The sequence below is a fragment of the Dipodascopsis tothii genome, assembly GCF_038497935.1.
Source record: "Dipodascopsis tothii strain CBS 759.85 unplaced genomic scaffold V1510scaffold_24, whole genome shotgun sequence".
In the NCBI taxonomy this organism is placed as follows: Eukaryota; Fungi; Ascomycota; class Lipomycetes; order Lipomycetales; family Lipomycetaceae; genus Neoaidaea; species Neoaidaea tothii.
In genome coordinates this window covers 197315-222894 of record NW_027118008.1, presented here as the reverse complement: position 1 = coordinate 222894, position 25580 = coordinate 197315, and the positions used below count along the sequence as shown (strand labels likewise).

Below are 25580 nucleotides of genomic sequence, written 5' to 3'. Positions count from 1 at the left end.
CGGTTTCCGTACGGAGACCACGCAATGATGAGACAGACGGTCTTCTATCTGTCAAAGAAAGGTACATAACTTTGCAGCATTCTCCTAACACTCAGTGAGACTATCTCTGTCTCTATGGAACGATCGCGAAGGTCTTGGCTCACTGGGGTAATGTTCCAAAAGTTTTGGACGCGTCCACAAAGAGGGCGAAAGCTGGTCGAAGGTCAATATAATGCACGCGATAAGATGGCAAAATTTTGCGATTGCAAGTCTCGCATTGGACCTCATTTTTTCGATATTCGTCTTTTTTTGGTTAAAGATGCTCCGGTCATGAAATCAGACAGTGACGGACCTGACGCCAACGTCCCCAGACCAGTATCCCACGATGACAGTGTTGGAAATGATATCAGCTCGGATCGGGATGCAGTGATCACAAAGCACCAGCCATCTCTTACAGGGACTAGTAAAAGCTCATCTGTCGCTGATAGTGACGCTGAGGATAAAGCCCAAGCAGGCACACCCGCCCCTAGCGTCATAGAAAACGCTCAGGTCAAAGCAGCTACAGCAATTCCGTCAAGTGGTCTGCCCATGACCGCCGCACAGAGCACGGATAGCAAACCTGCTATAAACAAAGATAACAAACTGCTTATTGGGAAGCTCCAATCTTTAGCCAAACAGGACACAAAACTGGGCCTACTCATGAAAACGATCGCGTCAGGGAAGGGTACGCAGGATGAGATCGCACAGTTCCAAAAATACATTTCATACGCAAGATCTATGCCAAATATTCTCCCTGACACTTCAGTAACGTCTGGTGATTCCGGAAATATGTTAAACAGACCGCTTGTTGAAACTAAGCCAAAGAAAACGAAGCCGCATGTTCCTCGCAAAGAAAAGGATAGCCAGCCCGTGTTCTTAGTGTTTGAATTTCGCGATAATCCAACAGATAGGTTTTTACTACCACGCCAATCATTGATCAAGATTGATTCCGAAGGGACCATAAAAATTTGTTTTTACTTGGAATATGACCCTGAGGCAATTAGTCAAGAGCGCTTAAAAGCCGAACAGTCCATGTCAAATCCCGGAAAAGCAGATAAAGGAAAACCGAAAGCGAAAATCAAGACTAAAGCGGGCGCAAAACACAAGGTCAAAGAAAAGACAGCACCTCCAAAGGTTGGCTCGCGGAGGTCACGTCGACATGAAGATTTTCCCGAGGAAGCTACGGTCACACAACGAGACGATGAAACCAATAAACGATATGTCCCGCTGGTATTCACACTTTTTGGAATACCGAAGAAACTTCAAGAGACGTTTTTTCGGGCAGTTGATAACCAGGACGACGTCAGCACGATCCTGAAGCAGCGAAGAGAAAACCTCCAGAGATCAACAGATTGGTGGGTTTACTATCAAGTTGACTCTACGACATCACAGTCTGTCAATAGGATAGTTGAGCCTATCGGAAACAATAACCCGAACGTCAAAAAGAAGCCTTGGTCTACCAAAAAGGAGAAAATGAATATATGACACCGGTGATGGCCGGAGACAATTTTTTATCAGATCGCATATATGTACATCATTGTTACAAATAAAGTATATTTCGGTTGTTTTTATGTGTTATGCCGCGTGGGAGGAAAAAATATATTGATTGGTGAGCAAACTACTGTAGACTTAAAAATGCACTAGTGCTGCTCAGTCACTTCTTTGTTGTGTTGCCAACCAGCATAGATCAACCGCTCGAGTCTCAGCAAAGAGGTCTTGTATGCTAGACTTCTGTATAAAGATCTCGGGCAGAATACTTCTCTGGACCGTAGCTACTATGTGCAAGTCAAGTCAAGAAGGCTAAGAAAACGATATTTCGACCATACGTGCAGTCATATGTGCGAGGTGCCCACGCACCTACTACTTTAAAGTTCACTGGTCCTCACATGTCGGCTTAGTCCACAAAAAGAAGCACGAGGTTACACTCTTTATATATATATTCCCGCCCAGTGAACATTTTAACAAAGCCGTACTCTCGCTGCTGTTGGGTTGGTAACAAGCAAAAGCAACCTTTAAAAAGGGTTTTCATCTGTCGTTTGGGCCTTCAGAAACGAGGAGCTACACGTCTTCAATATGAAGTTCGGACAGCAGTTGAAGGAATCGTTGATTCGGTAGGTACTCGTGTAGTCGATAGGTTGCTGACAGCTAGCGACTACTACTATTACTACATTGATTATGAAGGACTGAAAGATCTTCTCTTTTCCGGTGGATCGGATGAAGAGCAGTGGAATGAGGATCTAGAGGAAGCTTTTGTGAAAGCTCTTGAAGATGAACTCGAGAAAGTCTTCGATTTCCAAAAGCTGCGCACATACTCAATCAATCAGCGGGTAAAGGAAATGGATACGAAGGTGCAGCACGCGATTGCTTCTGTTCATAGCGAGACCCCTTTCTCTGAGCAAGGCTTTATCGAACTTGAGCTGGACCTCGAAGAAATACTTAGCGACGTTCATGACCTTGCGAAATTTACTCGTCTGAACTACACCGGCTTCCAGAAGATCATCAAGAAGCATGACAAGGTGACCAAGTGGACACTCAAGCCGATTTTCGCGGCTCGTCTTAACGCGAAGCCTTTCTTCAAGGACGATTACGATGCGCTTGTTGTACAGCTCTCGAAGCTGTATGATTTGGTGAGAACGCGGGGGAATCCGGTCACGGGCGACAGTTCAGCAGGTGGCGTCCAGCAGAATTTCGTTCGCCAAACAACAAAGTATTGGGTCCATCCCGACAACATCACTGAGCTGAAGCTTTTTATCCTCAAGCATCTTCCTGTCCTTGTTTTCAATGCTAGTAAGGAGTTCGAAAAGGAGGATTCAGCTATTTCGTCCATCTACTATGACAACGATGACCTGGAACTATATGAAGGTCGTCTTAAGAAGTCGGAGGGTGCTGAGGCGATTCGTTTGAGATGGTACGGCGGTATGGGTACTGATCAGGTCTTCGTTGAGCGTAAGACTCACCGGGAAGACTGGACTGGCGAAAAATCTGTTAAGGCTCGTTTTTCTCTGAAGGAGAAAAACGTCAATGCCTTCATGCGCGGCGAATTCACGGTCGCTCAGGCCTTCAAGAAAATGCGTGAGGACGGTAAAAAATCAGTCAAGGAGATCGAAGACTTGGAGCAGCTTGCTAGAGAAATCCAATATGCTGTTATCACTCGGAAGCTCAAGCCATGTGTGCGTTCGTTCTACAACCGTACTGCTTTCCAGCTTCCTGGTGATGCGCGTGTTCGTATTTCGCTTGACACGCAGCTATCCCTTATCAGGGAAGAGGACTTTGATGGGGTTAAGCGCGCAGGGAGTAACTGGCGCAGAATGGATATCGGTGTCGATTGGCCTTTCAATCAGCTTCCGCAAAAAGACATCGAGAGATTCCCTTACGCTATTCTGGAAATCAAGCTGCAAACTCAGTTCGGTCAAGAACCCCCACAGTGGGTCCGTGATCTAGTTTCGTCTCACCTTGTCGAGGCTGTTCCCAAGTTCTCTAAGTTTATCCACGGAGTTGCGACACTCGTACCTGATAAGGTTGGCTTGATTCCATTCTGGCTGCCTCAGATGGACGTGGACATTCGGAAGCCTGTCACTCACCAGTTCGGCATCGAAAGACCCAACAACATCGTTGCCTCATCGATGTCAAACTCTGATGAATTTTTGAGCTCTACTGGCTCTGATGACATAATGGACGACGAGGAGAACATGCTGGTAGATGACCGTGACATGGACGACCATGAAATTTTGATCGATGACGAGCGTGGTTTGCACCCCCGCGACTACGACTCCGATGAGGATGTCGAGGAAACGATTCCACTTCTCTCTATCAGAGGAAATGGTCAGACGGGTAACACGAGACATCAAATGCAGATTAGATCGCAGTTCTCGGATGCTCTCTCTCACTTCAAGTCTACGGTCACACAGTTCTTCGACGACTTCTTCTTTGAAGCTGAAGTGACTCCTCAGCAGCAGGCACCGTTGACGACGATTGAAAGAGTGTTTTATCCCCCTCCGGGAAAACTCATCCATGTCCCCGTTCGTATTGAGCCGAAGGTTTATTTCGCGAACGAAAGAACGTTTCTGTCTTGGTTGGAGGTGGGAGTTTTCCTTTCAGCAATTGCTGGCAGCCTGCGGAACTTTGGCGACGATCGGGCTGTGTCTGCTTCGATCATGTTTTTCCTCTCCGCAGTTATCGTCACTATTTATAGTCTCGGCCTCTATCTTTGGAGAGTGAAGGCCATTCGTGAAAGAAGCGCTATACGATACGACGACCGCGTTGGTACCAGCATGATTTGCACTGCATTTGTTATGTCAGTTTTTGCCAATTACGTCATTCAAGCATTATAGATGATTTTGGACCACTTGTATTTACACACTAATTTCGAAGTACAAATTTTTTGATAGCTTTAATACATCCCAAAGGATGCATAAAATCGGAAACAAGGAGCCAGTACTTCGCTCTCTGAGGGGCAACAGTAGAGTACATTAAACTAGATACATGGAGGTTTGTCCTAGCGACTCCACACTATAATCAGTTTGCGATTTGCCGCATGACACCCGCAGATATTTGTCTAGTTAATCGTTTTATGTCTTATAAATCATCTCTGCTCGATCAGAAGATAGTGCATGGCAACGTACGCCATGACAATAAATAGGCCTGCGCTTGTTAGCTAAAACAGTACACATACTCACAAAAGTAAAAGAGGAGGCCGCGAACATCTGGCCAGTAGGCGGTGGCATTGAAACCGAAAGTACTCAGGATGGTAGCACCCGGAACCTCTATAGAGAGACCGAATTTGTACTCGATCAAAGAGAGGTATCGAACTTCGTTCACCACGAGCGCCTCGAACGCGTAGTGGAAAATAGAGAAGTCCTGCAGCCATAATGCACTAGTGGGAATCGAGTCTAAAAAGTTAGCTGTCTGTTCTCCAAACAATATGCATGAAGCCGTACCATGATTTAGGAAAAGTCCGGCAAATAAGATACCGAAAATCATAACAAGACAGCCGACAAGGTTAGCAACACCGGTATCTTTGATGATGATTCCAATGAACAAGCAAACTGCCGCAGCTGTGAGGTTAAAAAGCATTAAAACCAATAAGAACTTATAAAGTCCATGGCTCTCTAAGTTGAGCCCGACTAGAGGGTAGAGGATAAGACCCAGTAGTAGAGGCGGGAACACACGAAGAGGGAATATGTCGAACAGCACTTTAGAACAAAAGTAAGTGATTGGTGAATAGAAGCCATTCGCACGCTCCCGAACAAAAATTTGACGCTCGGTAGCGAAAACGTTGAGTGAGGTCAAAGTACTGAATCCAAAGAGTACCAATAAGAAGAAGAACAGACCAAGCCGATTTTGGAAACCCGAAATATCATTAGCGATGTTATAGTAGAGGAAACCACAAAGAGCAGCTAGAAAAATCGCAATAACGTAATGAGTGTACAAGAGCATGGGGTTTCTGTATAAATTCTTGAACGTCCGGTTCGATAGGATAAAAAACTCGGAGAGTTTTGAGATCTTTTGATAGTTTCCAAAAGAAGTCGACGGATCGTGCTCGTCATCAGAGCTTTCTATAGCGCGCTCAATCTCTTCCTTAATATCTGCAGCAATATATGATGCCGAATACTGTGAGAAAAGGAGATCGAGATCGGTGCGGAAGGATTCATTTGTTGTGCTAGCCGCTGATGGTTCATCCTCAGCAGGATCGGCTGCCTCGCTGTGAACGCGGTGGCTCATGCGGTACCATTCAGCGTCGTTTTCTGCTGTTAGAGATGCAACAAATTGCACATACCGTTGGGAGTCTGGGGAAGCAGTCTTTCACCCTCACCGTCAACAGATTCGTGGTCAACACTCTCAGCAGGCTGTACAAGCTGAGTTTTCGAAGCATTCATGGTCAAATCGACTAATGGTTAGAAGGTACACCATCCGTACATACTCAAGAAATCGGCAATATTGAAGCCACTAGGGCATTGACAGCCAATCGAAGAGAAATAAGACTGGCATTTCTCAAAAGCGCCAGAGTACACCACCCGGCCCTGTGCGAGTAATAGGAGTTGATCAAATAAAGACACGATGTTGGATCTTGGTTGATGAATTGTGAAGATAATGGTACGTTTATAATTGCGGGCAAGAGAAATCAGACACTCCACGACATTGAACGCATTGAAGGAATCTAGACCGGACGTCTGTAAATTAGCGACAATATAACATCATTGCTCTTACCGGCTCATCGAGAAGAAGGATGGAGGGGCTCGTTACCAGCTCGCAAGCAATAGCAACGCGGCGCTTCTCTCCTCCGGAAATACCCCTGTGTCCTTCCGATCCAATCAGTTGATCGCGAATAGCCATAATTCCAAGCTCATTCATGGTTTCAATAACCCGAAGCTTCTTTGCTGCTTTGGACATTGTCCGTGGAAGTCTAAGCAAGGCCGAGTTCAATATCGTTTCGTAAACAGTCAGGGTAGGCATCAGATAGTCTTCCTGGTCGACAAATCCTACCACGTTTTTGAATCTTGAGTCGGAGACATCTTGTCCATTGACATAAAAATTTCCCGAGACTGTTCCTGACTTATACTTGCGCGCAAGAATGTCGAGCAATGATGTTTTTCCTGCACCTGAAGCGCCCATAATTGCCATGAGCTCGCCGGGACGAACAACGCCTTGAACATTCGAAAGAACTTGACGGTCACCAATGGAATAAGAAACACTATCAAAGTAAAGAGTTGCAGGGGTATGTCCGTGCAGTAGTTTGTAATTCTCGTCTTCGGTAGGAAGCGAGGTTACGCTCGGATTCTTTTGAGATAGTTGGACGAAATAGTAGATGACGAGTCCGGCAGCAGCCATGAAAATAATGATGATTGAAGCAGCCGCGAAGACGAACTTCTGATCGACAGACTTCGACGGTGGGGTGTAACCAGGGAGTTCCGAGCTGTGCATGCACTCGCCTGAGTCGCAAGTCAAGGTGATAGACTCGTCGCCAAAGACATCTTGGATGAGCTCGTCCATGGCAGGCTCGGAGAAATCACAGATTCCAGTACGTGAATCACACGAAAAGGTACCCGGGCCAGCGATAGCCTCAGTCAAGAAGTCGGAAATGTCTAATATTAACAAAGGTCAAGTCATATACTCACCAATCGACCCATCCTCTCCACAAAGCATTCGGTCAGGGATGCACTTGCACTGAATGTTTTCGCAGTCATAGATAGTGCGGTTGTACTGAACAGTTTGTTCTAGAAGTCAGCAAGGTTATGAGACTACCCACCCTCGGAGAACTTGCACTGGCTGAGATCGCAGTAAAAGCTCTCTATTTCACCGATCCAGACTATTGTTAGCTAGCACCGGTCTCAGACGTACATTCAAAGTTGCAAGCGGCCATCGTCGTGTTGCAGGAGAACGTTACCTGCGGTAGTCTGCCCTCGAGGATCTCCACAATTTTGCGGTCTGGAGTCAGTCCTGGGTGGATAACGGAACATACTCGTAACATTGCACATCTGGAAGTTCTCGTGCACAACAAGACCACCCTTAAAGCAAGTACCCTCGACATCGTCGGGCATGAAGGCGTTACACGCCTGATTGGTCTGACAAACTAACGTTAGCAACGCAATGTAGAGATACAAACCATTGCAATTAATTCCTCCCCAACCATCATCACAATCGCATGTGGAGCCACGACGAGGCATCCGGTCGCGGCCAGCGGAGAGAGATCCACACACTTCCGTTAAAGCCTTCCCACAAAAACGTACCTGGTGCAGAACAGTCGTCACCACCAAATCCCGGCGGGCATACACAGCGGCCGTCATACAGACTGCAATCTGCAAATTGCGTGCATTCGTATGCAGGTAGGAGACAGTTGAAGCTGTCGTCAGCGTCGCTTCGTCTCGCGCTTACCACGACTCGTCGGCGCCGACAAGCCCCGAACCAGTAGCACCCAAGCTTACGTTTCCTGCTCCGGTAACCCCCCCGGCAAACCGTAGGGCAGTTGCGTGGCCTGCTGCGGCTGCCAAAGCCACCACAGCTTTGAAGATCCACATTGCTGACTTGTCGTTATTCGACCGACCCCGCACGAGCGAAGCTTTTGAGAAACCGTCCAACCCTCTAGCTCAAGCTCTTTCCAGCAAACACTATGGTTACTCGTGCCGACACTGAATATGTCCGGCTCTGCAACCACGTATGATTTGGTGCTGAGGATAGACGACCTGGAGAACGAAGACCTGAGATAAAGGAAGGCGTAAATGGAGTGGTCCCAATGCGGTAGTTCCGATCACAGACCAGGTAACACTTTATTATATAAGCAACCTTAAATCACAAGCGAGCTGCATCTTGTCTGTGGTTTTAGGGCAAGCTAACTATGACAAAGAACACAAACGCGCTCGTGGCTCAATGAACGTGCGGGTTATACGCGAAACTAAGACTGGACGCGTAGCCAACGGGCTGGCATGGATTGAAAGGACTTGCGCGGCCTCACGGCTCAAAGTACACCACAAGTAACAGCAGAAGCGCTACAGGCAGAATAACTTCACGTCGCAACATCGAATGGCGGCTGAGGCGCAAAAAGACGGGACTCTGGCCAGTCGTCGTCGGCGCCGGGTAGGTGCGCGTCAGAGTAAGACTGAGTAGTCAGGTTGCCCGACCCACAGTCGAACACGTAGACCTCTTGAGCTTTCTGGTACCGGTAGAAACCGGCGCGACTGGCGCGCAACTCAGCTCTGGGGTCGCAAACGGACATGCGGTAGCTGAGAAGAATGAGTCACATTTGAGTTCTGAGGTAATGGCCAGCGATTCTCCGAGACCTGCAGCAGAGGCAAGCTCACTGCGCGAGGATAACAGCGCCTTTCTAGCGCAAGTTGCTCCAGCAGCCGAGTCATACGGTCGGAAGAGGCCGCACAATGCCCTGCCAGAACAACAAATAGTTTCTCGGCATCAAGTGGGACTCAACGCCAAAGCAATTGCGGAGACTGTGCACTCTACGCAAGCCGAATACGCGGCTTCTTCGGTGGAAACGTCAGCAGAGGTAAATGAGCATTCAGATCTATATGTCAAAGACGAGACAGCACCGCCACCGATCGAGGAGTTCGTGTGCCTCTTAGGTCGGTCTTCAATAGAGCGGGTTCCGGACTCAAGGTGGGAAGGGAGACCAAACTTCAAGCGGTTTAAAAAGGTAGACAAGGTGTAGTGTCATACTGACGACAGAAAACTGTTGCACATAGACAACCGATCGCATTGATTGAAGAAAGACCTGCGGACTTCGGAATTGGCGATGGTAAGTCGAAGTTCAGCAAAGCTGACGCAAGAATACTGGCTGCAAAAATCTGACTTTGATCTTCCCGTGAAACCGCCGCAACCAGTGAATGCAAATTCGGAATCGATCGGAGATGCTGTGCCGCTCTTCGTTCCCGACAGCATGGCTATGGAGAGCGAAAGCTCCGGCGATGATCAGCATTTCCGGATCACAGACATGAGCAAGACACCGGCTCTACCTGGCGAGCGCACACAGCGGCAAGAAGCTCTCGATCGCCCGAGCATTGAGAACACTGTTACTTCCACTGTGCTCTCAGACTTCAGCGACTCGGAGGACGAGCTCAGGTTCCGACCCAGCTGAACGTAAACTATCGGCCAGAGAACCCAAATTGTTGGGCCATTTGTTGTAGTTCTTTCTGGCCTATAGCTATCCAAAATTTGATTTTTTCCTGCTGTCAGAGTAGCTTCGTTCGACCAACGTACAATGTCTGTTTCGTTCTTGTGCGCGTCAAACTCTGCTCTAGCCCAGGTTCGTAGCTCTGTACGTAATGATGGATCTTCAAGGTCTGCTGTCAGCAAGCTCACGGAGGCCACTACTTTTAAGGGATCGAAGAATTTCCCGCCACAAGCTTCGAGCACGCGAACTTTGGATAAACTGAGATCAGAACTTTGTCGACTTTCGACTTACATATTGCAGCGACAGCATCGGCTTCCGGCCAGCAATACTAGCCATGAGCAGTGCGCTGTACCGGGCCATCGAGTGTAATGACTCCAGCGTCAGCACACAAGCCTCTTAACTAGGAGTCCCTGGCGTGTGTAAGCCAAATTCGTTGCGCGGTCGTTACTAGAAGCCGGAACATATTGAGCTTATTAGTAAGCATCGAATGCAACTTATGTCATGCAGCGCGTCGGCATCTTGGCAGTCAATGGCAAACTATTACGAAGCACCAGATATCGCTCCATGGGCACAAAGCTTGGTCAAAATTATCCGCGGAAGTCTTTATGGGTTAGAAAACCTTCGTCTCGACGTATACAGCGAGAGCTCGATCCCGCGCGATGTCTTTCAACAGTGCTTTAATCTCATAGAGTCAAATCTTAAGCATTTGTACGCGATTCACACAGCAGCGCTGACCAAAGGTACCGACAATCTGCATTGGGGTGGTCTTCGGTTGATAAGCAAGAGGAGATGCGCGAGCAGGGACTGATCTATGTGACTCTGAGTCAGCACGAACACCACGCGACTCGCGTCCTCGGCTTTGTAAGTTTCATGCACACTGAGGAGAACGGCGAGGATGTTGTCTACTGGTTCGTATTAATTTTCCACTCTCAGATCAAGCGACTGACAGAAGCTATGAGATTCAACTGGCTTCCAGGATACAAGGACTCGGTGTTGGCAAGTCTTTGATGCAGGTTGTTGAGTCTTACGCCGCACATTGCGCAGCGCCGAAATGCATGCTCACTGTGTTCAGTGCCAATCGCGCAGTCGAATTCTACAGGAAGATAGGCTACACTCTTGCAGAAAACTCACCACAAGATCGCAAGCTTCGGAACGGCGTGTCAAAGCCGTCATATTATATTCTAGAGAAGGCTGTACAACATGCTGGTGTATAATCAGATCTGGGTGACTTTGATTGAAGGATCCTTTCCACCATCAAACTCTACACGTAAAACCGCCCATAGCGAATCAGTGGCAATGATTGTCAGTCCGATACCGTAGACCAGAGTTATCGCGTAGAAAAAGTTGGCGTTGCCTGAACCTAGGTAGATCCAGAGATGGTAGAAAGACGGCGCCAAAACAAGTGCGTGGAGGATGACGAGCAGCGCGAGAAGCGGATATCGCAGATCTACAGTCAGCAAAGCTAGATGCAGACTCACGTTTGTAAAGATCGCTGAACAGACAAAGTAGCGAGATGTAAAGGCCGGCGTCGCCAACCGAGGGATACGACTTTGCGATCGTGGAAATTCCAGTTATCGTTATCGCAGCAAACAGAGGCTGTTTTCTCACTGTTAAACTAGCAGAGGCTTGAACTTACCGCAGACGAAAGGTGACGGGAAACACGAAAATGAAGATGTATAGTTGAAATATGTAGAGAAAAAAGTCGCGGAACGAGTCGAACATTTCGATGAAGAAATACCACCACAGACCCATATTCGGCGTCAAATTTGTGCAAAACAATCTAAGAGGTCAGATCAGTCGCACGTCCGACTTACGTCACGCCGTACGACGCGGGCAAATAATTCCAGGATCCTACAATGTGACGACCTAGCTTTAAAAGACCGCAGGAAGTGGCCAAAAAGCATGCTATTTGCATGACCGCATTTTTCCGAAGCGACGTCTTGCTGTACTGTGAGGCCAGAACGATTGTCGCCGGTAATAAGTAGAGCGGATAAAATCCACAGTGGGCTGCCAGCGCAAGCAATGCGGCGGAAGAGGCTCCATGTCCTGGGATCAGCTTCCATGGAGTAGGCAAACTCACCAGCACCAGCCGCCGCTAGGCTGCACACAATGGCGGCATTGACGAGCACCGTGGTCGAGCCAGCAACGCTAGTCATGAATGACAGAGGATTGAACAGATAACTCGGGTCAGCCAGCTTTTCGAGGCACTTACATTGCCATGACAGGCCATTTGGAAAGTTCTGGCTGCGTATATTTCTTCCGGCCATCGTACAAAGTCCCCAGAGCCCACGCGGCCACGATGTCGACAGCTGTGAAAAGAACTGTCACACGAAGGTCCGCGTCGCCGAAATTGGACGTGTCCAAGATCGCGTCGAAGAAGGGCAGCAAGACTGGTACCTGACGTCAGTTCGCTCCTTGATGAGAACGTACCTGGTGGTACACGCCGCCATCATATGGCTGGATACCGTGACGATATAGAAAAAGACCTTCCTTCACTGCATGTGAGCTTGTACGCATAGTTGTCACTCACAGCTTTTGAACGATGTGACGGGTGTCGAGATCTCAACGCGTTCATCTAACACACCGGCCAGGAATGGAAACAGTTTCGCCAAAACCACTCTGACCACCGCGTACGTCGACAGCACGGCCGCAATCCTTGAATCCATGCCGGACGCAGCTGCTCACCCTGCAATGCCGGCAAGCGAGTGGGTTGTTCAGAGGTGTCCAGTGAGAAGTGCTTAACTCGTGATGATGCAGAATGTGTAGTTTGATTTGGGTAGCCTAAGCTGGGACACCGTCATCGATCTCGTGTCAATCATGCAGGCCGTGACAGAGCTCTACTCCAGACTGGTCGGTCCACGGCAGGCCCTTGGAAATAATTCTGCGTTCGCTGGTCTGCTGAGACGGCTGTCACAGACACCTCTGGGCTACGAAGATGGAGAGCTTCTAGACGAATGCCTTGAGATACTTCCGCTGGACCGCTTTTATTCGGAAGCAGAGGCGAACGCCCAGAATGACGAGAGCTGGGGATTGCAGGACCATGTTGTCAGGTCGATGATGAAGTAGGTGCTAAATTTACGACACTCTGACACTAGGTGGTTCAAAGAGGAGTTCTTTGAGTGGGTGAACGCACCCAAATGTTCAGTCTGCTCGGTAAGATATTGATCATATGTAACTAACAGGCAGAGCGCCACTACTCCCATGGGAGCTACCACGGCCACGGCCGAAGAACGTAGAGATGGCGCGGGTAACGTGGAGCTATACAAGTGCCAAGGATGTGGGCGCTTTGAGCGTTTTCCGCGTTATGGGAAACTCCGGACGCTTCTGAAAAGTCGCAGAGGCCGTTGCGGCGAATGGGCACAGTGCTTTGGTCTACTGTGCCGAGCGCTCGGATCCCGCGTACGGTGGATTTGGAACCGGGAGGATCATGTAAGTTCCTGCAGGCCCAAAGCTGACGCCAGGTCTGGACAGAGGTTTACTCTGAGAAGCAGGCGCGCTGGATTCACCTCGACTCGTGCGAAAACGCGTGGGACCAACCTACGCTCTATGAGGAAGGCTGGGGAAAGCGTATGTCTTATGCTATCGCGTTCTCCTCAACCGGAGCTGTGGACGTGTCGGCCAGATACATCCGCAACAGAGACAAGGCTTTGGCCAGAGACCAGATTAGCGAGGCGAGCCTGGTCAGCACTTTGGCTGAAATCACCACGGACTTGCGGGCAGCCGTGCCAGAAGATGAGCGTAAAGTCCTTATGGAAATGGACGCCAAGGAGCAGGTCGAATTGCTCAACTATGGTTTGTTCAAGGAGACCACCACTGCCGTTGGTCCGCGCGAGAGCGGTTCGGCCGAGTGGAAACACAGCCGTGGCGAGGACGGTTCGTCTAGATAGCTACGTCATTATATGTACATCATTTGTTTAGAGCACACCATCCATATGGTTTCGCTGCACTATGTCAAGGTCCTGCTCCGATACCAGCTCAAATTTAGACTCGATTTCGCAAAACTGCCACCGCTTATTGCGGCCCTTTTTTTCTTGTTGGTCACTCTGTCCGGTAACGGGATGAGCATCTAGAAGCGCTATCGCCGCAGCATTGTCTCCTTGTAGACAAGCGAGGTCGGCTAAAACACTGCTAAATCTTGAGTCTATCATGGGAACAATAAGTTTTCTATAAAGCGCAGAGTTTGTGAAGACGAGCCGAAGATCTGAATCATTCTCTATGTCTGTACCTGGGTTCAGGGCTATGGCGCTGTCTGACTCTGCGAGGCTCTCCTCGTCTGATGCGTCTGTATGAACGCACAGAAATTTCTCTTGCTTGTCAAACTCTGTCATAGTCAGCGTCGTCTATATATGGGTGTACCTTTTAAACACCAGGTCTTAAAGCTTAGAAGTATCAAAGGCAGCGGCACCAAGCCCATGGCCATGATCCAACCACCCTGTGCCTATTGTTAGCCATTACTACAAGTATACTTACCCAGACTATCGGGAAGAGGAACAGGTCTCCGAAAACGCACGCAACCAAGGTCCGGTTAAATAACACCTTCCAGAAGGTGCCGTCGCTCTCGACTTTTGTAACAAAAACGTAAGTCAGGGAATACTTCTTGAGGAACGAGTCCAGACACAGGTAACAGGCAGTAACAATTAGAATCAGCGGCTGGATTGTTGCAAATGCTAGCGCCAGAGTGATGTAGAACAGAATCTGCGGTCAGAGACTAAACCAGACCTACATACCGCATTGTAGTGCTTTGCATACTGAAAGTCCGGTGGTGCGGTCCATTCAATCTGTTGGCGTGGGGTGGTGGACCGAAACTTTTTCTTGAATGATCGTTTGAGAAGCTGGGTGAGCTGGATCAGATCAATAACTGAGGTCAGGTTTCTGCCGGTTAGCACGCGCGACAAACTACTTACACTTTCAGGATATATGTGACCCAGAACGACGAAACACCAATGATAGAGCTCGACAGCTAAGGTTAGACCAGCCGAGATGTTGCTCTTACCTGGGACGGTAGGTCGAGAGACTCGATGAGATCTCCAACCGATACCTCATTGCTGTCCCTGTATGTCTCCACAATCTCGCTCACAGCACTCCAGACAGCACCGAATATGGTGAAGACTATCAGGTTGTTGAACACGAAAAATATATGCAGTTTATTGAGTGTGTCACGCTCTCTAGATGACTTGGTGATACTTCCTTGCCAAGATGAGATCCGACGCATAATTACTGGCAACACAAGGAAAATGGCTGAGACGACCAGAGGTGAGATGATACCCTGGATAAAAGAAAAGAAAGTCGGATGGTCGTCCAGAAGATTCTTGAACCAAGGCCAGAACTAAAATCAGAAGGAACGTAAACATACATACGGTGCCAATATGAGATATCTGGGTCAGAAATGTGCTGATGAATGCGTTCGGTACTATGTATCCTATACACAGAGCAATGAATACAACCCGTCCACTATGTTGCTTCTGCATACGTTCTGGTTTGGTCAGGGCAATGTTGGACCATATGATGTCCTCTGCACGAGGAGCCAAGCGGATGTGCGAATGCTGTACACTCTTTGAATAATTACTGAGTGCGACTTCGTGGGCGAATTGCGGTTCCGTGTAGGCAACAAACCCGTACGGCATCGGCTTCCCATCTCGCATAGAGTTGCGCTCAAGAATGATCTCTTGCTCCAGTTGCTTGATTTCTCCGTGAATCTCAACAATCCTGTCCCGATTCTTAGCCATCTTAGGGATATTGATGCCGAAGACACGGCGGTATAGCGACGGACGCACAACATCTGCAGTCAGCATATACGAGCTGCTAGATCATACCGTTGGCGTACTTGGCGAACGCTGACTCAAGATCAAGGACGTATGACTCCCGCTTAACGACAAGGTTCTCAAGATTGCGAATGTCGCGACCGATGCTCAGCTGGCTAAGGTTTTGGGTGGCTCCCGCAGTAGTGGAGATCGTGAGGAGGCCTTGTGCCGAGCGAAATGACTTTGGTATCTCATTGATAAGAAGTGTACGCCCAGCCAACCGCTTGGTATATGAAGAGGACCGAAACTGGACCTGCTTGAGGTGAACAATATGCCTATAAGATCGCCACAGGAACAAACAGACAATGGCGTCAAAGACATAAGTCATGACAACGTGTGCTATCAGCGGACTTCCAGACAACAGTATCGGGGTCATGAGTATGAACGCATCCGAATATGTGCCAGAGTTCGCCAATCCACTCTTGAGATTGCACACAACGTTCACAGGTATAATCACAGCAGTTCCAAGCAATGCCAAAGCAATGAACACCATGGCTACCATCTTATTGTAGTGGAGGTATACAACAGCGTCCAGTCCAAGCCGGTCAACATACTTCTCTTCTGCCTGTCTCCAGACCTCAGTGATCCAAGCGACATAGCCGGTCTGCAACTTGGGCGGTGTCAAGGCTGGGCGAAGTACGCCCTGTCGAGTCTTAGGCGCGTAGACAACCGTATGCCGAGGTCGCAGGACACAGAATGCGACAAACACAACAACGGTTGAGCCGATCGAGACAGTTGTACTCAACCATACTGACCGAGCCGTGAACTTTTGCCTTATGTCAGAACAATAGATCTGTTCTGGTACTCACGAGCTAAACGAGTTCTCGAGATATTCCTACTAGGTCAGATCGTGCCCAATCTGCTACTCCCGTAGACACTAACTCACCAAAAGAATCTCTCCGCTTGTGCTTTGACTGTCAGCCATTGTAGGCAGAAGTACATATAACACTGATTCTGGGCAGTGCTACAGAACAGGGCGCACCCATTTGATATATCCCAAGCTGGAGTTAGCTGCGGCTGCTTGCTGCAGCTGTAAACACTTCATTCGAGTGTCGATGGCTGTCACTTCTTCCTAAACCGTGGGTTGGCCAGGGTGGCGTCGTCGAAGTGTAAGTTCGTGGAGTAGCACTGCCGAGATGTGGTTTTGTGGTCAACCCCTGAAAATGGCGATTGCCAATCTTGCCCGAGGCCACAACATGCAAGGCGCGCCTGCGAACGAGCAAGTCGAGTAAAGATCAATTAGTTTACTTTTGGTCGGCAGTTGAAGAGTGGCCGAGTCGCATAGAAACGGACAACATAAAGTCTATAACATGAAACAGCGATGCCTATTTCAGTCGTGAGGTAACAAAAATGAGATTTACAAATGAGAACCGTCAGACGAACAGTATCACAAGCTAACATCTTCGCTGTGATCGTCGTTAACACTGCTACCTTCAGAGTCTGTCGAGTAACGGCGATGGGCTTGTCGGGACCGAGACTGGTCTTGTCCCATGCCGCGGCGAGATGAGAACGAGGAAGATGAAGCCTGTCGTTTGATGTCAGCACCAGACGCGAGTGTGATCTCCGTAGGGGCAGTGTCGAGCGTAGCGATAGTGGGAGCGGGCGTGAATACACCGTCGGTTCCCGTGTGGCTCGAAAGCATGGAGTCGTCACCGAGGGCTTCAAGTAGCGCGCCGTCTGGATTAAAGCGGTCAAGCTCAGAGTAAGAATTTGTGTCATAGAATTCGGGCCCGGCTTCTTCCGTATCATCCTCTGACGCGTCTAACAAATCCGTCTCAGAGTCGGACTCAACGAAGTCACTGCCGCTGACCTCGGAATCGTAGTGATCGTCATCATACTCGTATACCGATTCGTCGGCAGAGTCTTCGCTGGTTGGGGCATTCGGGACGGGTGCCTTAGAAGCTCCCGAGGAGTTGGACACAGCCTCTGCGGGGGTTTCAGTATGAGACACGGAGTGAGTGGGCGTGGAACGATCTGTGACGGCGGATGCTCTGCCATCTGCCGAGGCTCGTCGAACAACCTCTAACTTCTCCGTCTTGGAGGATGACTTGGTGGACGCAGAGCCACTGAACCGCTGATGATCTGGTTTGCGGCCGAGCTTTGTTAGATCTTCCAGCCGCGGGAAGGTGGCTTGCTTCTGGCGCTTCATGTTCACCGCAAACGACGAGAGGGAGGCGGCCCCAGGGCCACCATGGTCGTCGTGGTCACTACCGTCTCCTAAACGTGCGCTTTCCGGGCTATCTTTTTTGGACGACGTGAACATAGCTGTCACTAGTATCCAGGCCGTGAAGGTGAATATCATCTCTATCGTCCAGAATGACGATACCGCGACTATGAATGATGTGATGTAATAGTGATGCATCAAATAGCGAACGCCGGACCATTGAACGCTCCACTCGACTGAAGCAGAATAGATTTGTAGCGGCTGGTTTATAGAGATGAAGGCGTACCGCGAAGGCAGTCCCTTGCGGTACGACCAATCGTCATACATTACCACATCAATATGCTCCTCTTGATTCATAAAGCCGGTCAAAAAGCCCGGCAGGAATACAATGGTGCGCAGAGATTCAAGTAATGGAGACTTGTAGGACAAAATCGCCGGCTTGAGCGTATTGAAACTGGTAATCGGCTCCAGAGCACGCGCCACTCGATCGCCATTGCTCAAAAGTACTCGCAAGTTGTGAACTGCAACATCATTGGCCGCGTCGGCTGGCGTACGCGAAGAGGCACTTAGCAGTTGAAACGGGTCGTCGTCGTAGTATTTCATATTAAGCATGAAGTTACCCAGTTGCTGGTTGTGTGGGTTCGCTGGTATGCTCAAATGAACGGTAACCGCATAGTCCTGGGAATGCGATAGCATACGTCCAGATGGAACCTGAAAAAGTACACACGGTGCAGTTTGAGATCTAATGGTCAGTGCTGTTTGCCGAGGAAAACATACAAATGGTTAAAGAATAAAGGAATTTTGACGCTCTCGTAGGGGATCCATGAATGGTAAAAGACCAGGTAAGCTACCACGGCGATCGCAAACAGGCTACAAGACGTAAGGGCTGCTAGAAAGATCTGCAGATACGTCTTTAACATAGCCTTGGACCCGAAGAACGTCACAGGCCAAAACAAAGTGCGCTACAGTAAGTCAGCAAATGTTTACTGAAAGAGCAAAAGCACAGGCTGAGGCCTAGCACTTGCCCGCGCACCGTAAACCAAACACACCGGGCAGGCTGTTCGCCTAAACGGACGGGTTTCTTACCTTGATCGACTCCATGGCGCAGTTGTCTGAACTATTTGAACATTTCTTCTGATCTGATCCCGGTTGACGGAGAGGCGTGGTAGCGCAATGCTTTACCCCGTTGAAGACAATATCGTGAGCAAGTCTGGAAAGTCCGTGTGTGTCTATGGAGGTTCTGAGTCTATGTGGAGACCGTCGAGCGGCGTGGTGTTTTGTTATACAAAGAACGACTGGCGTGGAGTGTCCCTAAATCAGATCCCGCGATTTCTTTCTTGTATAGCAGCGACCACAATTTTGGCGATCGTTGGCGTTGAACGCACTAAAAGCCAATTTGCTTTTAGCTTTACTCCTCATTTGGGTGCATCGCTCCAAGGCCCGCGACAACCAACGCGGGCCGTAAGGGGCAGCGGCGGACGCCGACCAGGGACCACAAAGACCTGGTAAAGATTGGTCGTGTGAGCGCGATAATAGTCATTGGAAAAACAGCCGGCGCGGGGGTTACCCCGCCCTAATTATCATTGCAAAGAGGCTCATTACATGGCAGTGGATGGCGACAAGCGTAGCCGAAGGCGCGGAGTGCTGCCAGAAGCTCCAAAACAGTGGCGGCAATCACTGTAGGTCGGCAATAGCTACTGCAACCGAAACGATGCGAAGCTGCAGACCATGTGGCGGTGCAAGCCGCCTCAGTAGTCGGCGCGTTCAGTGTTCTCAAAGCACAGCAATTCTGGACGCGTGTGGGCAGTAAGGCTCGTACACCGTGTTTTTCAGTAGCGCGTAGTGTACGTGCACTGTGTTGTACCAGCCTAGCCTGAGTGTGCGGGAAGTGCACCGCCACTCGTAGCCACCAACGGACGAACGGGCGCGTTAGGCGTCCTCTGTGTCAACAGCTTCCGCAGCCTCAGCACGAGCGTCCGCCAGCACTTCGTTTATAGCGTCCAGAGTTTGGTTACGAGACTGTATGCAAATCGCGATGTCTTCGTCGTACGAAATATCTGAATCATCGCGCGCACGAATGCGCAGGGTATACAGGCGAACAGTCTGTGGTTAAACCTATGCGCAAAATCAGCGTACCCGCTCTAGATTGTCCTTCTCCAGTTGCTGTAGCCGCGTTAACAATCCAGCAAAGATGCTCTCGTTAACAGCAGCCAACAGCCGCTGCTGGCGACTGACGTCGAGTGAAATGTCTTGGAAGCCTTCTTGTGCGATCGTGATGATCTGATTCATCTGCGCCTCCGAGATACTCCCGTCAGCCGCGCCATACCTCATACATACGTGCCGGCCAAATGATCATTGAGAGCGTCGTCAAATTCGTGGTATATTTCGGTCCGGGTGGCCTGCGCAGCCAGCGCTGCCTGCACAGATTAGCTCGACTTTAAGAAATACGCACCTTCATATATTTGGACTTGTCTTCGGGCCGGGCTTGTTCATCCAGCTCCGTCCACGGCGGCGATATGGTGCCATTGTGAGCGTGTGCCGTCATTTTCACGGACTGCAGACCATATCGAACACTGATGAAAATTATGTAAATTCGAGGGTGCGCGCGCCCCGAGGGGACTAGTCACAGTTTTAGCTTTCTGCGGCTGATGCCGTATAACCTTGACTCTGGCGGTCCGGTGCCTTGGATGATCCAGGGCAACGAGCTGCAGAAAATTTTGACCTCTCGGACTGTCCCGCGACCCAGTGCCCTGGCCGTAGCTGTTGGGTACTGGTCCAGGCTGTCTTTGGTCCGTTGGGCTTGTTCTGTTGCAGGCGTGTCTACGTCTAGACCATGATCGACCGGATAGGTCTCCAGTGAGTGTGCCACACCTACGGTCGGATCGGCTCGGCCGCCACCGACTTCTCGTGGCAGTCGGCGTCGAACTACTATCGAACTGGCAAACATATTCTTGCGACATAGTCGACAACGCGGATAGAAGTCGCACGATCAACAGAACGATGGCTCAGGACCTCCATTACAAGCGTCTGGGCGCCTATAGTTTTACTGTCCGATTTCTCGTATCGCGTTGTCCGGTACCGAAGTTTTGGCCTTGGTAGCTAGTCCCACCGGTAACCGGTAACAGCAGATCTTTCGGTTATTGCATAGTTTAGGGCGGGTAACCCGTTCCTGTTTACGTCACACGTGAGCCGCCATCCTCGCCGCTTTGTTTTGAGTTGGGATTTTGGACCAAGATACTAGACAAATCGAAAAAATCAAACGGTTTATCGCAGCAGGCCGACGTTTTGTGGCGATAAGACTTCTGACCACTGCGCAGTCGCCCACCATAAACTCGCAGCGGATCGTGGTCTGAACCAAGTCGACAATCGTCCCTCGGTGCGCTTTGCGTGCGCTCCGAGGCAATAGCTCTAGAACTCTTATTTCAACCGCATGCAAGTCTGCTAAACCATGGATGACGAAGGAGCTGCGGAGCTACTCGCGACGGTTTCGTCGATCCTAACGACAGCATCTGAGACGACGGCTTACGGGAGCGAGCCTACTGGCCTGGGTCTTGCCTTAGACGCCGGCGGTAATATTGGGTACGCTCAGAATACTTACGGTCAATCTTTGGAAACGTTTGTATCGTCTTTAACGGCTTCGCTCTCAGTGTTCGGCTTTGAACTGGCTATATTCCTTCTCATTCGCAAGCGTATCCGGCGTGTCTATGAACCAAAGACTTATGTTGTACCCAAACGTCAACGGGTTCCGCCCACGGGAAGTGGATTACTTGACTGGATAAACCCGACTATCTTTACACCCGACTCGGAGCTGATAGAAAAATGCGGACTGGATACCTACTTCTTTTTACGTTTCCTGTTTATGCTGATAATAATCTTTGCCGGTGCTTCGTTTATTGTGCTTCCTATTTTATTACCGCTAAACTCTCACCGGACCGGTAACGATCCGTCGGATCCTGCTCGCGGCCTTGACCGATATGCGTGGGTCAACGTTGGAGCGGATACCACTCAAAGATACTGGGCGCATCTTGTACTGGCAATCATTTTCGTCATTTTTGTATGCTGGGTGTTCTACCATGAGCTCCAAGTGTACGTGGATATGCGCCAGCGATACTTAATTTCGCCGCAGCATCGTATGCGCGCCAGTGCTACAACCGTTCTGATCCGCGCGGTTCCTCGCCACCTGTTACATGTTGACCGTATCAAAACAGTGTTTGACGTTTATCCAGGTGGGGTGCGGAACGTCTGGATAAACCGCGACTTTGAGAAGCTGTCGAAAAAAATACGAGAACGGGATGCCGTTGCTCTCACTCTCGAGGCTGCTGAGACAACACTGATTCAGCGCGCTCATGCTGTGCATAAGCGCCGGCTCAAGCAAGGTGCCACTCAGGTAGCGATAGAGGAGCGTGCTCTTTTGAGACCCGTGTGGCGGCAGTATCTTTCTAAGGACGAGCGTCCCTGGCATAGACTGCCGTTTCTAGGACTAGTATCGATGCCTTTCCTATCCCGCAAAGTGGACACTATCGACTGGACCCGTGAGCGACTTAGTAAGCTGAACGACGAGATCGAAGAGATGAAACGTGATGAGACTGCTTATCCGCTTATGAACTCGTGCTTCATTCAATTCAACAACCAGATTGCTGCACATATGGCCTGTCAGTCTTTGGCCAGCGAGAGACCGCACAACATGGTGCCCCGTTTGATCGAAGTCAATCCGCGAGACATTCAATGGCCCAACATGCGCATAAAGTGGTGGGAGTCGTTCTTCAGAGTGATGTTTACGACTATGCTGGCCTTCGGCTTGATATTTTTCTGGGCAATCCCGGTGGCATTCGTCGGTGCAGTCTCTCAATTGAGCTATCTGACGCATGCCGTACCTTTCCTCGCATGGGTGGACAATCTTCCGGTCGCAATAAAGGGTATAATATCCGGTATTTTGCCTCCTGCAGCCCTCTCAGCGCTTATGGCACTGTTGCCGTATATTTTACTGTTTTTTGCTTCTTTGGACGGGTCATCGACAGGTACCGAGATACAGATGACGGTGCAGGGGTCCTACTTTGCATTCCTCTTCATCCAGGTGTTCCTTGTCGTGACTATCGCCAGTTCCGTCACTACTGTTATTGAGCAGTTGACAAATAACCCAGCGTCGATTCCCATGTTGCTGGCCACTAACTTGCCAAAAGCTTCGAACTTTTTTTTCTCGTACCTCATTCTGCAAGGTCTGGCGGTGAGTGCTTCAGCAATTCTTCAGGTCGGACCTCTAGTAAGCCTTAAGTTTGTAGGACCTTTGTCCGATCAGACAGCTCGCCAGAAATTTGAGCGGGTTACGACGCTGTCTTTTGTCAGGTGGGGCACGTTCTACCCCATGTACACGAATTTGGCGGCGATCGGGCTAGTCTATGCGATTGTCGCGCCGCTCATCCTGCCGATGTGCGTTATCGCTTTTTCGCTCTTCTACTTGGCATACAGATATCAGTTTTTGTATTGTCAAGTAAGCCACATTGACTCCGCTGGATTGCACTTCCACCGAGCTATCAACCAGCTATTCACTGGCCTTTACCTGATGGAGATCTCGCTGATTGGCCTGTTTTTCCTCGTGAGAGACCTTGAGCTGAATGCGACGTGCAGGATTCATGGACTGATCATGGTGTTTGTGCTGATCTGCACTGCCATCTATCAGTTCACCCTCAATCGTTCATTTTCGCCGCTGTTCAAGTTTCTGCCGGTTCAGCTCGAAGGAAAGGCGCGCAAGGATATGCGCGATTGGGAGGCTACACAGACATTGCAGCAGAAGCTGGGCGAAGGCGACGGCACAGCGACGGAAGCGTCCCGCCGAAGCGGCCGTAATACGATCCGCAGCTACGCATCGATTGCGACAGGCCGGACAGACAGCAAAGTCCTTCACACGCAGGACGACTTTGCAACGGCCAACGAGTCGTATTACGCACATTCAGAGGAGGAGACTGGGGACACTACCGCACTGCTAGCCGCTATCGAAAGTGGCGACTCGTCAGCTACGGACGGAACCGAGATGCCCATCCAGGCGGCATCTGACGACGACGAGCCAGCAATGGTCATTCCGTCGCTGGGCTCCCAGCTGCTGGCAGTGATCAGACACCCGCTCACGAAAACGGCCGAGACCGCGAAAGTGGCGATGCAGCGGACTACACCGATCTTGGACGCCGGAAAGATGTCGCTCAAGCATCTGGCCGACTTTGTGTACACCGGGCACGACCCTGTCGAAGCCGACCTGACTGGAGAGACCAGTACGATCAGCCGACCGGTGGTGCACACAGCCAACCGGCACTTGTTCGACGGAGTGGAGGAGGAGCTGGAGGACTTTTCGCCAGAGCAGCGCGAGTACCTGGTGGACCGTGCTTTCAAGAACTCTGCCCTTCGGGCAAAGACACCGGTGATCTGGATCCCAAACGACTCTCTGGGAATCGCCGAGGACGAGATTGCCGAATCGTCGGGTCTGTACCGCAACATATACATGTCGTCAGACGGCGCTGCTTTGGACGCACAGGGCAAGGTTGTGTTCTTTGGTCGGCCACCAGACTACGATCCGGAGAGTAAGATTAATTTGTAAGGAGTATGGATTGGATGGAGCAATAGAGGATTTAGACAACGACACGCATGTCGCGATGCGAATACTGGCGCAGGACGACGCCTGCTTCCTTGAAGACGGTAGAGGACATTGTGTCCATGCTGTACTCCTGTGCGTAGACGACTTCGACGATGCCGATCTGGACGATCTTCACGCAGCAGGTCAGGCAGGGGCACGTGTCGCAGTAGAGAATCGCGTCCGAGCCCACGCGCTCGCGGCCGGCCTCGAGCAGCGCGTTTTCCTCCGCGTGCATGCACAAACAAGTGAAGAGATCGGTGCCACGGGCGGCGCCCGAGTTGCACCGTGGACAGCCGCCCTCGTTGCAGTTGGCGATACCGCGGGGCGTGCCGTTGTAGCCGGTGGCGATGACGCGGCGACCGCGGACAAGGACGCAGCCGACGCGTCGTTTCATGCAGTTGCTGCGGCGCGACGCCAGCGACGCCAGGTGCATGAAGTACTCGTCCCACGATGGCCGCAAATATCCGTCGTCCCAGAGCCGCAGATCGCTGAGCTTGAGGTAGAGCAGCTCGAGCGACTCGGCTGCGTTGACAATGTGCACTTTCGATCGGTTCGTCAGCCGGACGAGAGCGCCCGGGCCGTATAGTTGTGTGTCAGACTGCTCGACAAACTGCTCGAGTGTCATGGCGTCCTTTCCCGCACCCGCCACATGCCTCCGGTAGCGTGCGCCGAGCGGGGCCTCGACAGAAAGCAGGTAAACGAACGAGCGGTGGCGGACCTCCTCGAAGCGGCCGACCGTGTCGACGTCCGTGGTCACGAACCGCTGGTTCCATCGCGTCGTCACATAGTCAATGAGTTCTGTGGTTGATGCAAACACCGTCTGCTCGTACGCGTCTATGGAGGAGTCGTGCGAGTGATCGGCCGATCGGCTGACGGAGGTATTGGGACTCGATCCAGCGGGCGTCAGAGCAGACGAGTCCAGCGAATCCAGCGAGTCATTAGCTGGATCTGCTGATCGCACGGCCAATTGCTTGAAGCCCTGCAGGCCCAGGTACCGCGCGATTTCCGACTTGCCGGTGTACCGGGCGCCGCAGATGAGGATGAGCATGGTGTGGTGATGCGAACGACGGATTCAGGGGACATAGCCACAGAGGCGGTGCTCGATCTGCGCCACGCACCGCCGCACAATGGCCCGCACCGCCGCTCGCACGGCTGTATCAAACAATCTCTCGGCCGCGGTCGGCGTCGGCATTACCAAGCCGGGAAGGATGTTACACGAACAGCCCTTCGGAGATACCGTCGGGGGATCGGAGGTGGCGCAGCTTGCGGGCACTTCGCCGAAGACCGACTGCGCCGGAGTCTACGCTACGACATCGACCCCTACGCCAGGAGCTCGCACCGCCGAGTGTAGCGACA

The 25580-nt window shown here is 50.6% G+C and overlaps 12 protein-coding genes across 12 annotated transcripts; 6 read left to right on the top strand and 6 right to left on the bottom strand.

Moving 5' to 3' along the window:
* Nucleotides 1-90: 90 nt before the first annotated feature.
* On the top strand, nt 91-1503 carry V1510DRAFT_367890 (uncharacterized protein; the record flags this gene model as incomplete). The annotated part of the gene is made up of 2 exons (XM_066931326.1): nt 91-1021; nt 1109-1503. Coding segments are annotated over 2 exons (1326 nt in total), but the record flags the coding sequence as incomplete, so codon positions are not given.
* A 294-nt stretch (nt 1504-1797) lies between these two features.
* V1510DRAFT_195226 (VTC domain-containing protein) lies at nt 1798-4509 on the top strand. The gene is made up of 2 exons (XM_066930453.1): nt 1798-2129; nt 2168-4509. The coding sequence occupies exons 1-2, from the start codon at nt 2092-2094 to the stop codon at nt 4347-4349; spliced, it is 2220 nt and encodes a 739-aa protein (XP_066787868.1). The 5' UTR covers nt 1798-2091; the 3' UTR covers nt 4350-4509.
* Nucleotides 4510-4600: 91 nt separating this feature from the next.
* Nucleotides 4601-8033, bottom strand: V1510DRAFT_426777 (uncharacterized protein; the record flags this gene model as incomplete). The annotated part of the gene is given in 12 exon segments (XM_066935172.1): nt 4601-4659; nt 4695-4907; nt 4956-5684; nt 5795-5905; nt 5939-6188; nt 6226-7100; nt 7134-7232; nt 7265-7324; nt 7357-7443; nt 7478-7714; nt 7746-7873; nt 7891-8033. 12 exon segments carry the CDS (start codon nt 8031-8033, stop codon nt 4601-4603), a joined length of 2991 nt encoding a protein of 996 aa, XP_066787867.1.
* Nucleotides 8034-8179: 146 nt separating this feature from the next.
* Nucleotides 8180-9894, top strand: V1510DRAFT_198536 (uncharacterized protein). Its single transcript, XM_066930456.1, has 7 exons — nt 8180-8274; nt 8360-8589; nt 8624-9013; nt 9050-9160; nt 9193-9262; nt 9294-9781; nt 9845-9894. The coding sequence occupies exons 2-6, from the start codon at nt 8536-8538 to the stop codon at nt 9599-9601; spliced, it is 933 nt and encodes a 310-aa protein (XP_066787866.1). The 5' UTR covers nt 8180-8274; nt 8360-8535; the 3' UTR covers nt 9602-9781; nt 9845-9894.
* Nucleotides 9727-10896, top strand: V1510DRAFT_420142 (uncharacterized protein). The gene is made up of 3 exons (XM_066934413.1): nt 9727-10345; nt 10378-10545; nt 10590-10896. Exons 1-3 carry the CDS (start codon nt 10125-10127, stop codon nt 10849-10851), a joined length of 651 nt encoding a protein of 216 aa, XP_066787865.1. The 5' UTR covers nt 9727-10124; the 3' UTR covers nt 10852-10896.
* Nucleotides 10723-12476, bottom strand: V1510DRAFT_397101 (GPI transamidase subunit PIG-U). Its single transcript, XM_066931905.1, has 8 exons — nt 12168-12476; nt 12068-12132; nt 11850-12034; nt 11718-11818; nt 11452-11683; nt 11274-11417; nt 11116-11240; nt 10723-11084 (listed from the first exon to the last, which is right to left on the bottom strand). The coding sequence occupies exons 1-8, from the start codon at nt 12301-12303 to the stop codon at nt 10852-10854; spliced, it is 1221 nt and encodes a 406-aa protein (XP_066787864.1). The 5' UTR covers nt 12304-12476; the 3' UTR covers nt 10723-10851.
* V1510DRAFT_426775 (uncharacterized protein) lies at nt 12455-13524 on the top strand (the record flags this gene model as incomplete). The annotated part of the gene is made up of 4 exons (XM_066935171.1): nt 12455-12699; nt 12733-12790; nt 12824-13066; nt 13099-13524. 4 exons carry the CDS (start codon nt 12455-12457, stop codon nt 13522-13524), a joined length of 972 nt encoding a protein of 323 aa, XP_066787863.1.
* Nucleotides 13525-13551: 27 nt separating this feature from the next.
* V1510DRAFT_367875 (uncharacterized protein) lies at nt 13552-16222 on the bottom strand (the record flags this gene model as incomplete). Its single annotated transcript, XM_066931325.1, has 8 exons — nt 13552-13958; nt 13994-14075; nt 14108-14332; nt 14365-14509; nt 14542-14597; nt 14631-14963; nt 14995-15416; nt 15451-16222. Coding segments are annotated over 8 exons (2442 nt in total), but the record flags the coding sequence as incomplete, so codon positions are not given.
* A 1473-nt stretch (nt 16223-17695) lies between these two features.
* Nucleotides 17696-18564, bottom strand: V1510DRAFT_347820 (putative adipose-regulatory protein-domain-containing protein; the record flags this gene model as incomplete). Its single annotated transcript, XM_066930833.1, has 2 exons — nt 17696-18344; nt 18380-18564. Coding segments are annotated over 2 exons (834 nt in total), but the record flags the coding sequence as incomplete, so codon positions are not given.
* Nucleotides 18565-19117: 553 nt separating this feature from the next.
* V1510DRAFT_196333 (uncharacterized protein) lies at nt 19118-20598 on the bottom strand. The gene is made up of 4 exons (XM_066930454.1): nt 20055-20598; nt 19940-20019; nt 19739-19907; nt 19118-19705 (listed from the first exon to the last, which is right to left on the bottom strand). The coding sequence occupies exons 1-4, from the start codon at nt 20145-20147 to the stop codon at nt 19532-19534; spliced, it is 516 nt and encodes a 171-aa protein (XP_066787860.1). The 5' UTR covers nt 20148-20598; the 3' UTR covers nt 19118-19531.
* A 452-nt stretch (nt 20599-21050) lies between these two features.
* V1510DRAFT_367844 (uncharacterized protein) lies at nt 21051-24188 on the top strand (the record flags this gene model as incomplete). Its single annotated transcript, XM_066931323.1, has 1 exon — nt 21051-24188. One exon carries the CDS (start codon nt 21051-21053, stop codon nt 24186-24188), a length of 3138 nt encoding a protein of 1045 aa, XP_066787859.1.
* On the bottom strand, nt 24178-25345 carry V1510DRAFT_420122 (cytidine deaminase-like protein). Its single transcript, XM_066934412.1, has one exon. The coding sequence runs from the start codon at nt 25270-25272 to the stop codon at nt 24220-24222; it is 1053 nt and encodes a 350-aa protein (XP_066787858.1). The 5' UTR covers nt 25273-25345; the 3' UTR covers nt 24178-24219.
* Between the last annotated feature and the right edge of the window lie 235 nt (nt 25346-25580).